This window comes from Rhinopithecus bieti, unplaced genomic scaffold, assembly GCF_001698545.2.
Source record: "Rhinopithecus bieti isolate Rb0 unplaced genomic scaffold, ASM169854v2 scaffold_11380, whole genome shotgun sequence".
NCBI lineage: Eukaryota > Metazoa > Chordata > Mammalia > Primates > Cercopithecidae > Rhinopithecus > Rhinopithecus bieti.
The window spans coordinates 3,822,684-3,836,778 of NW_016807225.1; the positions used below are offsets into that span (position 1 = coordinate 3,822,684).

A 14,095-nucleotide genomic window follows, 5' to 3' on the forward strand; every position below is an offset into this window, starting at 1 on the left:
TTTTTTTTTTTTTTTTTTTTTTCAGTAGAGATGGGGTTTTGCCGTGTTAGCCAGGATGGCTTTGATCTCCTGACCTTGTACAAGATCTGCCCACCTCGGCCTCCCATAGTGCTGGGATTACAGGCGTGAGCCACCGCTCCCGGCTGGGCAAGTCTTCTCTCATTTAAACATCATTACAGCTCTATGCCGTAGTATGGTTATCCCCACATTACTTACAAGGAAACTGAAGTTAAGTAATTTGCTCAAGGTCACACAGCTTATGAGTTGGGGAGACAGAATTCAAACCAGGGCAGCTAAATAAATGCTCCCAGGATAGAGACTAGATACATCCAATTATGTCAATTATGTAAACAAGTAGAGAACTCTTACAAATGAGTTTTTATAACTGCAACTGGACAAAATATGACCAATTTACAGTCATATGCCACATAAAGACATTTTGGTCAACAACAAACTGCATATATGATGGTTGTCCCATAAGATTATAATACCATATTTTTACTATAACATTTCCATGTTTAGATATGTTTAAGTTAATACAAATACTTACCATTGTGTTCCACTGTGTTCCAACTGCCTGCAGTGTTCAGTACAGTAACATGCTATACAGGTTTGTAGTCTAGGAGCAATCAACTATACTATGTAGCTTAGGTGTGTGGTAGGCTGTACCACCCAGGTTTGTGTAAGTACATACTACGATGTTGACCCAACGATCAAATCACCTAATGACCTATTTCTCAGACAGTAGCCCCCCGATGCATGACTGTACTTACAACAAGATTCAGAATTAGCATTGAGGGGAAAAATTATTTTGCCTGCATTATGGCTGCTTCTTTTGAGTGGTATTTGCTTCATTCCTCAGAAAAAATAAAAAACGTAGGGATAATATTAAGGATATACAAGAAGCTAAAAAGTTTTGGTGCTCATAAAGAAATTAAAATGAATTCTACATTCCTGAGAAAAAGTTCGATATCGTCCATCCAGCCTGGATTTGCTCAAGGAAGTTAAGGTTCTGTGATGCTCATGTGTGTACTCTGTGTAGATGTGTGGTAGCAGAGCAGTCTTTGTGTGTGTGTTTTACAAGGTGTAGATGTGTGGTAGCACAGCAGTCTTTGTGTGTCTGTTTTACAACAGCAATTACGATTAAAATTCCTACAAGAAAAATTATTTCTTTATCATGAGTACAGTCCATGGCCCCTTTTCCCATTGAAATGTTTGTTTTGACAATGGAGATTTTTATACCATGAGATTTCCGAATAACACAGGTATCCAATTTAGCAGAATGTTGTACGTTAAAACATTTAGATAAACACTTAATCTTCTGGGATTACATGTCGTTTCTGTTTTCTTTTTCATACTTTTCTATATTTTCCAATTTTATAAATGCTACGCTTTAAAAACATTCTAAAATAGAGACCTAGACCTGTTAACAAGACATTAAACTGCAGGGCAGGAAGGGCCACTGGAGATAATTATTTAGTCCAATCCCCTCAGTTTACAGATGAGGAAACAGGCTGAAAGGCTAAGTGATCTGGTCAATGACAAAGCCAGACACTTCTGTCCCTTGGCCCTATGCACTTTCCCTATACCACCATCACGCTTCACACCTCTACACATGGGCTCTGAGTACGTAACACTAGCTTAACAGAGCCTTTCAGAGTTTGGCCTTTCTCTCCCTTTGCACAGTGTAGATGTTCTGGTCACCACGTCTGTAACTGTAGTGTCTTCTACATGACACCTGCAGCAATTTATCACCACATGAGAACACAGTACAGCTAGTTGTCTCTGCCCTGGGTGTACATGACTTAGAATCATCTGGACAGCTTAAAATCAAACCAAAAATGCAAAATGCATGGGCCTCATCCTAGATCAATGAAATCATCATCTCTGCAGTGGAGTCTAGGCATCAGAATTTTTAAAAATCTCTCCATTGATTCTAAGTGCAGCCAGGGCTGAAAACCACTGGGTCAGACATGAATGGAGAATTGAGGATAAGAAACTGACACTAAAACCCAATACCCTGTAATATGGTTTGGCTCTATGTCCCCACCCAATTTTCATCTTGTAGCTCCCATAATTCCCACGTGTTGTGGGAGGGACCCAGTGGGAGATGACTAAATCATGAGGCCGGGTCTTTTCCGTGCTGTTCTTGTGGTAGTGAATGGATCTCACGAGATCTGATGGTTTTATTTTTTTATTTTTTTGAGACACAGTCTTCCTCTTTCACCCGGGCTGGAGTGCAGTGGCGCAATCTCAGCTCACTGCAACCTCCACCTGCCCGGTTCAAGTGATTCTCCTGCCTCAGTCTCCTGAGTAGCTAGGATTACTGGCGGGTGCCACCAAGCCCGGGTAATTTTTTGGTATTTTTAGGAGAGATGGGGTTTCACCATATTGGCCAGGCTGGTCTCAAACTCCTGACCTAATGTGATCCGCCCACCTCAGCCTCCCAAAATGCTGTGATTACAGGCGTAAGCCACTGCACCTGGCCAGAAATCTGATGGTTTTAAAAACAGGATTTTCTCTGCACAAGCTCTCTCTTTGGCTGCCGCCATCCACATAAGATGTGACTTGCTCCTCCTTGCCTTCCACCAGGGTTGTGAGGCCTCCCTAGCCATGTGGAACTGTAAGTTCAATTAAACCTCTTTTTTTGTAAATTGCCCAGTCTCGGATATGTCTTTATCAGCAGCGTGAAATCGAATGAATACACCCTGGGTCACTTTCTAGCAACTAAAAGGGAAATAAAAACAAAGCATTTGGAGAGGCACAACTTTTTGCAAAGTACAAATCTTTGTAAAGATTCCATGCTTTTTGCCTCTGTTCACTGTCCTTTGTCATAATTATTGCCTCCAAACTGGTTCCTTGTGAGCTATCACATTCCCACTAAAGTTACCTTTCTAAACTAGAGATCTAATCATAATCATAATAATTTTTATTGCCTCCCTAATGTCTACGGAGCAAAGTCAAATCTACTATAACACAGGCCTCTCCCCCATATAGCCCCACCAACCTCTTCAGCATCCTGCTTCTCCCTCTCAGGCACCATACACTGCAGCCACACAAACACTCCTTCACAGCGTCGTTCACTCATTCAGATGATACTCACATGGCTAATCTCTCATAAGCACTTCACATTGTTATCTCATTTAATCCTCACAACTGCCCTATGATGGAGAGAGGTACTACTTATTTTCCCCAACTTAAAGAAGAGGATACAGGCCGGGTGCGGTGGCTCACGGCTGTAATCCCAGTACTTTGGGAGGCCAAGGCGGGCAGATCACGAGGTCAGGAGATCAAGATCACCCTAGCTAACACGGTGAAACCCCGTCTCTACTAAAAATACAAAAAAATTAGCTGGGCATGGTGGCGGGCGCCTGTAGTCCCAGCTACTCAGGAGGCTGAGACAGGAGAATGGCGTGAACCCGGGAGGCGGAGCTTGCAGTGAGCCAAGATTGCGCCACCGCACTCCAGCCTGGGTGACAGAGCGAAACTCTGTCTCAAAAAAAAAAAAAAAAAAAAAAAAGAAGAGGATACTGAAGCACAAGAAGATGAATTTGTCCAAAGTGACACTCTGTATGAAAGCAGGCTTCACACCCAGATTACCTAGTCTGGTTCCCAGGTCTGTGTTCATAACATACTCATCACCCATCCCATTGCAGGCACTGCGCTAGGCAACTCAGCCTTCCAGGAGCTAGCAATCAAGTACCAAAGAGACGGCAGGAAGTAAGCACGCACAGTTCAATATAAGAAGGTTTACCACGTAGGCATGTGGAAGGTGCCACCAAGCTTCTCATCAGAGGGGCACCCCACCTAGTACCATGGAGAGGTGGGACACGGTGGTCACTGAAGATCACCTATGCTGATGCCTGGGGTTAGCCAGAGGAAAGAGAAGGGTGCAGGGCTAGGAAGAATGTTTTAAGCAGGGGGAATGGGATAAGCAAAGGACAGGAGGCAAGAGAGTGAACTCTTAGGGTGAACAGCATTGCTGCCATACAAGTGCACAAAAGGCTCACTGACCTGCTGCTGACGGGCACCAATGCCCTCGGGGTAGAGGTGCCTGTGGGAGTGCAGATAGCCGATGGCCATCCGGAGGTTCTTCACAGTAATCACAGAGCCGTAGGCCAGGTCTGGGAGGAAGGGAGACAGCAGAGGGGTGAGCTGCCACAGTGCTAGAGGCTGCCCCTGCCTCTAACTCTCTGCTCACTAACTCTCTGCGAGACTCCCCTGGGCCCTGGACTGAAGCCCAGCTGCCTTCTCACTCCCATGGAGCCGACTCAAGACAGAGTTCACTACAGGGCCCACTTACTCCCCTCCCTCCTGAGGACTTCAGAAGAAGCTGGTGTTAACACTGTCATTATCAAAGCACTATGTATAACAGCAAAAGATGAAAAACAACTTGTCCTTCTCAAGGTCTCTACATGGATTCAATGGAATAAAGAAGGAAGAAGCATTTTCTGTCTTTGCCTGGAACATTCTCCAAGATACAACATTTTGACAAACCGTTTTTTTCACTCTATTCTTTTGTGCCTTTTGAATCTAGTACCATATGAAATAACTGTTCAATGGTGTTTTGTTTTACTCTGAATTAAAAAAAAAACAAAACACAGAAAACCACTTCCCAAGAGCATCCCCTCCTCCTATAGGTCCTGAGTTATTGAGAAGCCTCTTTTCCTTAATATTGCCCCTCTTCCAATCCGCTGGCATGACCTGCTCCTGTTTTTCTTGGTTCATTCAGTGGACCAGAAGAATGTATTGATTACACAGTGGATCCAAAGGTGGAGGAGGCCTGCTTGTGGCCCTGGAAGAGCCCTGTCTACAAGGAAGACAGCTTCACACACTGACAAGTACAGGACGGTGGACAAGTGCCCCACAAAGGCATGATGATGTGTCACACAGTGGGAGTGGGGGGAACTCGGAACAGGACAAATTCTCTCCCAAGGAGTAAAGAGAGGACGATTTGATCGAAGAGATGACAGCTGAGCTAGGCCTTTAAATAATGAGCAGGAATTTGCTAAACTCCACAGTTGTGTTCTTCTGAGTTCTCAGGCAGGCCAACCTCGGCAGCTCTACACACGGCTGACCACCTCTCTATTCCTGAAACCTGCTCTCGCTTCCCGCTCTTTTTCTTTTTTTTCTTTTCGTTTGGAGCGAGTCTTGCCTGCCGCCAGGGCTGGAGTGCAGTGCCGCTCTCAGCTCACTGCAACTCCCTCCCCGGGTTCACGCCATTCTTCCTGTCTCAGCCTCCGAGCTAGCTGGACTAAGGCGCCCGCCTCGGTCGCCCCGCTAGTGTCTTGCTTTTTTAGTAAGACGCGGGTTTCATCGTAGTTAGCCGCCGATGGTCTCGATCTCCTGACTCCATGATCCCCCCGTTCTCCGGCCTCCCCAAAGTGCTGGGATTACAGGCTTGAAGCACCGCGCCCGGCCTGTTCCCGCTTCTTGATCACACGCTCCCTCAAGGGCTGTTCCTCTGCAGCCTCCTCTCCTAATTCCTCCTCTGCTTGCATTCCCCAGTGATCTGACCTCAGCCCTCTTCTTTTCCTCTTTCTACAGTTTCCTTACAAATCACAGCTACTGCTACAGCATCAATTGCCCTTTTACTTGGCTGATTCCTCCTTTGAAAGCATCAGCCCCAAAGCCCACTGGCCCCATGGCACCAATTTCCCCAAGCAGCTCACTGTCAAGCCCTCTAGTGTGGAATTCAGTATCTGCTCTTCCAACCCAACTTCTTCTCCTGCTTCCCTAGTTCTCATTCTTCCCAGCCTGGGAGAGCCCGCTGTATTTTAGGCACTGTGCAAAGCCTGGAAAGACTAAAATGAGTAAGAGGCAGTCTCTGCCTCCAGGAAGCAATCACCTGCACTCAAGTCCTTAGTGACATCTTTCTTCCTCCCTTGCTATGTCCAGATCTCCCTTACATACGCCCATCTGCCTTACCCTGTGGCTGCCCCACCATGTCCAGCTCAGGTCCCTTCAATAGCTTCCCAGAGGGCTTCTCCTGCCTCCAATCCTGTCCCCTCCCCAGCCAGCCTCGACTCTCCCACCCATGTCATCTCCCTATAGCACAGCCTTCTGGGCCTCCTGACTGCTCAAAGACCTCCACTAGGTCTCCACGGCCTATTTGAGGAAGTCAAATACCTCATCCAGACACCTCAAACCCTCATAATCTGGGCCCAACCTAACTTTTCACATTTATCTTCCAGTAGTTTTCTGCATATAACCTGTGCCTTGAGTTTTACTCTGTCCTTGGCTTTGATCATGTCATCCCTCCTGCCTGAGATGCCCTCTCTATCTGTTGAAAGCCACACATCCTTCTAGGGCCTGACTCCAAGGCAACCCACATCATGTGCCTCTGATGCCCTCAACCACCCAGCAGCCATGCTCCTTCACGCCTGTCAATCCCCAGAGCTGTGCTCCCTCTTTATGTACTTAACGCCTCCAGTCACACCGTGTGGAGCTCCCCTACACCAGGCTCCATCTCTGGAGGGCGAGCACATGCTCCACTACCATCTGTCGTAGGCAAATCGACGCAACACTCAGAGAGCGGTGCGGGAAACTGACAACTGGCTCTGAAGGGCCTGGTGTTGTTACCAGATTCTCTCTGAGTGACCTTCCCTCAGAGCTGGCTTGGAGAGCCACAAAGGAGAAGTCATTCTTTAGGGTCACAGAGCTTGCTGCTCAGGATGTCTTCCTCTCCTCTGTCCTGATTCGCTCTCGAGTATTTTTACTAGATCGAACTGGGTCTTTCTCCCACCATGCCATCACAGGCTAAAATAACCCAAGCCATCATATTTGTCTTTTCCAATTCAACTCCCAGGAAGCCCCTCTGCCATCTACCTTTGTAAAGGCCCAGAGACACTCACGTTCAGGGATGGAAGCATTGTGCAGGTTGTTCCCTGAAAGCCGGGCCTGGAAGGCAGAACTGAAGAAACCGTCACCAGGGCCACTGTGGGAAGAGGAAGAGCCAAGTTAAAGGAGTGAAAATGTGATTTCCCAGGAGCTCTCGGAAGAGCTCTGCTCAGTTAGTTTAAGGGAATTAGAATCAGATCATGGGACAGAAGTGGGTGATGGAGAAATTGGGGTCCAAATCCCAACTCAGCCACTTACTAGCTGTGTGACCTTGGGCAAGATAACCTTGTTCAGCCTTAGTTCCTCATTTATAAACTAGAGATTTAAAGAAACCCAGAGAAGTCGCAAGTGATTGTGATTAAATGAGATACTGTACACAGAATGCAGAACACAGTTCCTAATTCTCAGTGGCTACTCATGAAGTGGGAGCTGTTGCTGCCGGTGTTATTACTATTGTTACCCTCACTCCTACTGCACATCTTATTGTTGCCTATCCCTGCTAAGTACAGGGGACTCTGTTTAGAGATAAGGGACAATTTGGCTATAAGGAAAATAGCTTCTTCCTTCAGGTTAGGGTACTGCCTTTCTGAGCCGTTAGCACACCCAAAGGATAGAATATAGTGGGAAAGAAACAGGAAAAAGCCCCTGGGTCCCTCTCCTATCATTTTAACCACAGACCTAGAACATCACCCAGCCCCTCCACAGGCTTAAGGGCAAAAGGAAAACCAGAAGCAAGACGCTGCAAAGGCTCTGTCCATACCTTTTACTCAGCACCATGAAGTGAACAGCAAAGGTGGCTGTGTAGAGAGCCAGGGGCAGCACTATGAGGCACAGGATACGAGCAGTCAGGTGTTTTCCCACAGTCACCTGCAAACAGAGGCCAGCGTGGGGTGCCAGGCACGTGAGACCTCATTATTCCTTATGCACTATGCATGCATTATATATAGATTTTAATGTGCAAGTCATAATCATAAAAAATGGCCAAGAGGAGAGGAGAATATGTGGAAACCCTAAGCCTTTCTATAACACCCACCACCCAAGCACTACACAAGATAAACATGGGCCAGCCCTCTGCCACTTCTCCAGGCTCTACACCCAAGACCCCAGCCTGTCACTGTGCCAAGGACAAGGCACTGCCTGCATCTGCAACATAGCTGCTCACCAGTCCCCTCCATGTTCCAGGGACACACTGACCTCCTTGTACTTTCCCAGTGCTTCCTCTACTGTCCCAGCCCAACCATCACATGGCTAATGGCTCCTTATCTTCCCAGCTTCCTCCCAGAGGCCTTCCTGGATTGCCTGGGACTGGCCTGGTGCCCTTTTCTGTGCTCTCTCAGCACGCCTGGCTGACTGTAACTGCCTGCTTCCCTATTTCTCTCTCTCCATTGACCCCAGAGGATGGGGACCATATTGTATTCATCTGTATATTCCAGCACCTCACACACAGTAGATGGTCTTCACATATTTTCTGAATAAATGAATGAGTAAGTGAATAAACTTGTTAGGAGTTGGTTCGGAGGTGATGGAGCAGCACCACAGCAGAGTGATGGCCAGGGGCCAACCTAACCTGGGTGTGACTCCTAGATATACCTCTCACTCCCCATGGCCTTGGGGAGGTCATTACCTCTGTAGGTTTTCATTTCCTCATTTGAAAATCAGGGTAATAACTCCCCACCTCATAAGACTATTATGAGGGGTAAATGAGATAATGGAGGTAAAGCATTTCACATAGTGCCTGGCACAGAATCAGCCCTTAATAAATAATAAACCGTAAAGGCCCTTACTGGCCTCCAAATATGGAGGCTGTGGGTCAGCAAATGAAAATTGTGAGTTCAGACCAGGCTCGGTGGCTCACGCGTGTAATCCCCGTACTTTGGGAGGCCGAGGCGGGTGGATCCCTTGAGGTCAGGAGCTTGAGAACAACCTGGCCAACACAGTAGAACCCCATCTCTACCAAAACTATAAAAATTAGCTGGGCATGGTGACATGTGCCTGTAATCCCAGCTACTTGGGAGGCTGAGGCAAGAGAATCACTTGAGCCCAGGAGGTGGAGGTTGCAGTGAGCCAAGATCAGCCACTGCACTCCAGTCTGGGTAACAGAGCAAAACTCCATCTCAAAAAGAAAAAAAAATAGGCAGACATTACAAAACAAATGCAAAAGGAGACTTCCAAGAATATTAATCCATCCTCTCCCTTGAACCCTATCCAATCCTCAGCCAGGCCCACTCCCTGATGTCCTGCTGTCTGCGGGGGGTTGGGGTCCAGCCCACCTGGGATCCAGAACACAGCCACTCTGCCACCTGCAGCAGAGACAGAGAAGGCCACTGGCTCCTACTCAGCAACATCAGGGAGGAAAAACATTTCCACAGCAAACGCTTGGGTGCTCACCAATGAAAGACTGAGGTCTCCGAACAGGTACCAAAGGTCTGCAATGGTGTTCAGCCCCACTTGAAGGATGATAAAGAGGCCAACAAACTTGACCCCTAAAGCACCAGCAAGACTAACACCAGTCAGGCTGAGCCAGAACCACCAGGGGGCAGAGAAGGGCCTGAAAATCAACAAGACGGAGTTCAATTTGGCAGCTGGAACCAAAGGAAAACGCAAGCACAGCAGGGCACAGGGCAGTTCTCAGACTTGGAGAGGCTGTGCTGTGCCCTGTCTTGGGGGCTCTTAGCCTCAAGGGACCATGGCATGGCTCCAGGGAGGAGGCGGTCTATGAAAGCTCTGGAACGGCAGGCAAACCACAGTCTGAGTGCGCAGGGTATTTTTCTGGGGAGAGTGTCCATAGTGCTCCTGGCTAAGTACAGGGCTCAGGGTAAGCGGGGGCTCCTTCTTCACAAGTGACCGGTCAGGCAGGAGTGAAAGGAGAATCCTTAGGTGCTCCTGGACTCAGGCAGCCCTCTCCTTTGTGTCACCTCTGCCCCTGGCGAAGGCAGCATTTACTGAGTGCTTACTATGTGTCAGGCACCATTCCAAGTATAATACATACATTAATTCTTCTAGCCATCACTATAGCCCACAGCGGATTTTATGTCACTAGGTCCTCTTTTTGCACAGGAGGAAATCAAGAGACAAAGAGGTGGAGTAATACAGCTAGCAGGCAGTGGGGCACAGTTTTAACCCAGGCAGTTGGGTCAAAGTTAGTGCTCCTGACCATTTTGCTGTTTGTATAGCACCTAGTACTCTACACTGTGATTCTCTGGCTCTCTGGCTGCCTTCTCTGCCAGAGCGAATATTCCTAAACAGCCAAGCCCAACAGAGCTCTGTACATCCAGCTCCTAGCATAGTACCTGGCACCCAGTATGTTTATTCAAGAAATGGTAGATGGAAGTGGATGTGGCGTAACCAGAACACCCAAAGCCAGAGTGGGCTGAGAGTCACTGATCAGGTTTGATTAGCACAATGGAGCTTAATGAGCCTGGCTGTGCCAAGTTAACGTCCAGAAAAGCCTAGGAGGGGCCAACTCTTTTGGTTTGAATAGAATGAATGACTTATTCTACTTTCTCAGAAGTAGAAGGATGATCTGGAAAAGACTATTCTGGAAGTAGACTGGACCCTCCAGGTCAGCTTTAGAACTGACCAGGACCTGGAAGGATCCTCTTGGCTGGTATGGGCCATTCAAACCAACCTTTATATATGCTATTCCCATCATTAGGTCAGGACTGGATGCAACCACTGAGGGCAGGGAGAGAGTTTCCAGGCAGTATCTACCCTGGTGCCCTCCTTTCTAGGACAGAGTATGTGAAGGACAGGCCTGTCCTGGCATCTCCTAACGAGCACTGGTTACAAGAGGCGGGTGGGGAAAGCATTAGGATCCCTCCATAACATCCCAAAACCCCTACCCAACTGTACTCCATTGTAAACATGAGAATAATACGCTTGAAAAAGACAACTGACATTTTCTGTCTTGAATATGGCAAAAATAAAATCATCTGTAGAAAACTTCTTAAAATCTATTTTTATGATCTAAAACGGACAATCTAAGTTAAAAAAAAACAAACAAAACGTATGCTTGCCTCAAGCTCAGCTTCAAGACAAGTCTCTGGGCATCCACCCTGGCCCTGGCCATTACAGAAGTTCTGGAGCTGCCACAGCTTCCGACCCTCCCCTCCCAGGGATGGAGTTTCTGACCTGTTGGCGCAGGAGTTGTACTTGACCATGCTCAGCATGGCAGCCATGATGAAGAACATCAGGATGGGGTCAAGGAGGATGTACTGGGACAGAGTGAGGCATCCCGTGTCTGAAAAACATGAGTTCCCTGGTGAAAAGGCGAGGTAAGAGAGGGGCTGCCTGAAAACCAAACACCCCAGCAGTAGGAAACAGTCCCTCTTGCCAGTTAATTGAGTGTAAGCACTTGTACGGTCAGGACTAGAGTCAACATCAACACTGAGTCATCGGGGAGGTGGAAGGCCACAGCTCTGGGAGACGTCAAAGCCCAATGACAAGAAGCAGTATCTCACACTGCCTCTAGGCCCTCAACCTAAGAGAAAATCATGTCATTCACTCACTCAGACCAGCCCTGAGACGAGTTCTCTTCCTAATTTCCACCATCAAAAAGGGAGTCCTGCCACTGCTCATGTAACCACAAACTAGCTACACCTATGATAGAATCTTATCATTTTACATGAAGTCTCTCTTGGTGGTTGATTCTCCAGACAGATGGCAGAATGATCTTCTTTTTTAACTTAAATCCTTAAATCTCATTATGTCATGCTCCTGCTTAAACCCTCCAATGTCTTCCAATCTCACTCAAAGTAAAAAGTTCTCATGACAACTGCCAGAGTCTGTGTGGTCTCCCTGCCCATCCAACCTCATCTCCCAACACCCTCTGCCTCACTCACTCTGCCCTCGCCATGCCAGCCTTCTTACTGTGATTTGAACCCACAGAGCTCTGCACCGGAACTATAGTACATGCACTTCCCTCTGCCTGAATGCGCTTCCCTCAGATCTCTGCAGGGCTTGATCCTTTGTCTCACTCAGGTCTCTGCTCAAAGCTCCCCTCTCAGAAGTTCTTTCCTGACTACCCTGTCTAAAATAGTAGTGATCTCCATTATTCCATCCCTTACCCTGCTTTATTTTCTGGCTTAGGACATCACATGACAGACTTATTCATTTACTTGTTTATTTACTGTCTGCCCATGATGGGGTAAACTCAGTGAGACCAGAGTGCCTCATTGGTGTACCCTCTGAGACCGAGAAAAGTGGCCGGGAGCAGGGTAGGTGCTTGAGAAATTACTGTTGAATGAAAAGTGCATAAATGACTACATGAATGAATAACTGAAGACGGAAATTCAAGATACAAGGAAAAAGCCACCAGTCGTCTATAGAGAAAGACAATAATCTTGCAATCTATCTGTCAAAACAAAGCAACATATCTGTCAAAGCAAACCCATAAAGTACCCCATTTAAATTGGTCTAGATTTCTTTAAATGTTAAGCTCCCCAAGGTCATGAATTCACTTTCATAGCAACAAAGCTAGCAACATGATCAACTTCTACGACAAACTCTCATTTATCCATATGAGGATTATTATCCAAGTTCCCATTTTGCTATCTCTTGCCACCCAACTACTTCTGCATTTACCTTTATATTTAGTTGAAATTAGTTTAGGAATGCAAACTAATATTAACCTAAGAGAAGCAAAATTAGAATTATAAGCTTCCTTCAAAAACAAACATACTCACAAATCTATCCTATTACCCATTCCAAACTCAATTGTGAATAACGTGGAGGTAAATCTATTCCTTGGGATTACTCATACCGATTCTCCCCTCCAAAAATATAAAGGCTTGTTATATATATAACTATTGATATACATTAAGTATTACTGTGAATGAGATTTGTAGTACATTTTACCCAATCCTAAAATTAATTGAACTGGACCCACAGATAGGACCCTTGAACGTACTGATTTTCAGCTACATTTACAGAGTGGCAGCCCATTTCCCAAAAGCCATGGCATGGCTAAGACAACTTACCAAAAGTGAGGAGGGCAGCGGTGAGCAGTGCTGCTGAGAGGGACTTAGACAGATCCAATACAGTGAGGTAGGCAAAGGGGACCAGCCAGGAGCCGAGGAATGCACAGAACTGTGGGAGGAATAGAGAAGCTGTCGAGTAATAAGCTGAGCTAGGTCAGGGACCTACTGGACTCAGTACAACCTAACATTTAAGACAGGGGACCTGATGAAGGCATGACTTTGGTGACCTAAAGTCACCTAGGATATCTATAACTAAGAAAAGAGTATTGTAATAGTGAAGAGCCAAATCAAGCAATATGTATGTTCCCATTAAGCAGCAACTTGTGCACTGACATGAAATCAGCAGAGTTCAGCCAGGAAGGTGTGGGTAGGAGAGAGGGAGAAAAGCAACCAAGTAGCTACACACCAGGAATAGAGAGAAGGGAAGAAAATGAGTGTTATTAACACAGAGATAGGAATTGACAGCCATTAGCTTCTATTACACAACTGTAGGTACAAGTTGAGAAAGACCCCTCTGAAGGTATTTCAGAGAATTTTAAGGAACCCCTAGTTCTTTTCTTCATCTACACCAGAAACCAGTCTTTAATCTACACAATGTACATATTTTGATTTTGGAAAAAGGGATTGCTTGATATTTCAGTACCTGGATGCCTGTTTGGTTTTTTGTTTTTTTAAGCTGCCAGCCCTCTTCCATCCCCTACCTGTCCATCAAAATAAACAGACAAGTCAGAATAATGGGAAATTCTCATGTTTGGTTGTTACATCCAATTACATATGGCATGTGATGTTCAAAAGTTATTAGGAAGACACAGAATCACTTAAGAACATGAACTTGAGGGTAGGACATACTCCTTGTTTAATATACTACAATATGGCCATGCAAATCATCTAACGATGAGGCCAAATAAGCACACGGTCATTTATTTAAAATGCTATGAAATCCTCAAGGAAAGGGGCTTGTAAATGCAAACCTCTCTGAGAGGTCCACACTGGAGGTCAGCTTCTGCTGGTTTCATTCAGCCACACGTTCAGGGTTCCCAAAAAGTTGGGTGTTAAGGCCCTGCCATGTTCCACCAAGGCTGGTGCTGTGAATTAGGACACACAGGGACTGGAGCAGACATTTGGCCTCCCTTCAAATAAGGCTGGAAAACTCTGTGTGCCTGAAACCTTCATTGGGAAAGACACAGGAACATGGTGACAGGGTGTAGGCATGCTGAAATCTTCAGAAAAGGCTCTGAGATGTAGGCAACACTCCAGCAGCTGTGGCTGTGAGGGGA

At 46.4% G+C, this 14,095-nt stretch overlaps 1 protein-coding gene across 9 annotated transcripts in view; it reads right to left on the reverse strand.

Moving 5' to 3' along the window:
* Positions 1-14,095, reverse strand: part of POMT2 (protein O-mannosyltransferase 2) — a 50,861-nt gene that overhangs the window by 20,788 nt on the left and 15,978 nt on the right. For all 9 annotated transcript variants that reach the window (XR_001887081.1, XR_001887080.1, XR_001887083.1 and 6 more), the window contains 6 exons: positions 12,819-12,927; positions 10,972-11,080; positions 9,229-9,388; positions 7,601-7,707; positions 6,855-6,937; positions 4,015-4,124 (listed from right to left, as the gene is read on the reverse strand). Coding sequence is in view for 4 of the 9 variants with exons in the window: in XM_017880631.1 (XP_017736120.1) it covers positions 4,015-4,124; positions 6,855-6,937; positions 7,601-7,707; positions 9,229-9,388; positions 10,972-11,080; positions 12,819-12,927 (678 nt within the window). In the remaining 5 variants the exon portion in view is untranslated. The remainder of the gene's footprint in view (positions 1-4,014; positions 4,125-6,854; positions 6,938-7,600; positions 7,708-9,228; positions 9,389-10,971; positions 11,081-12,818; positions 12,928-14,095) is intronic.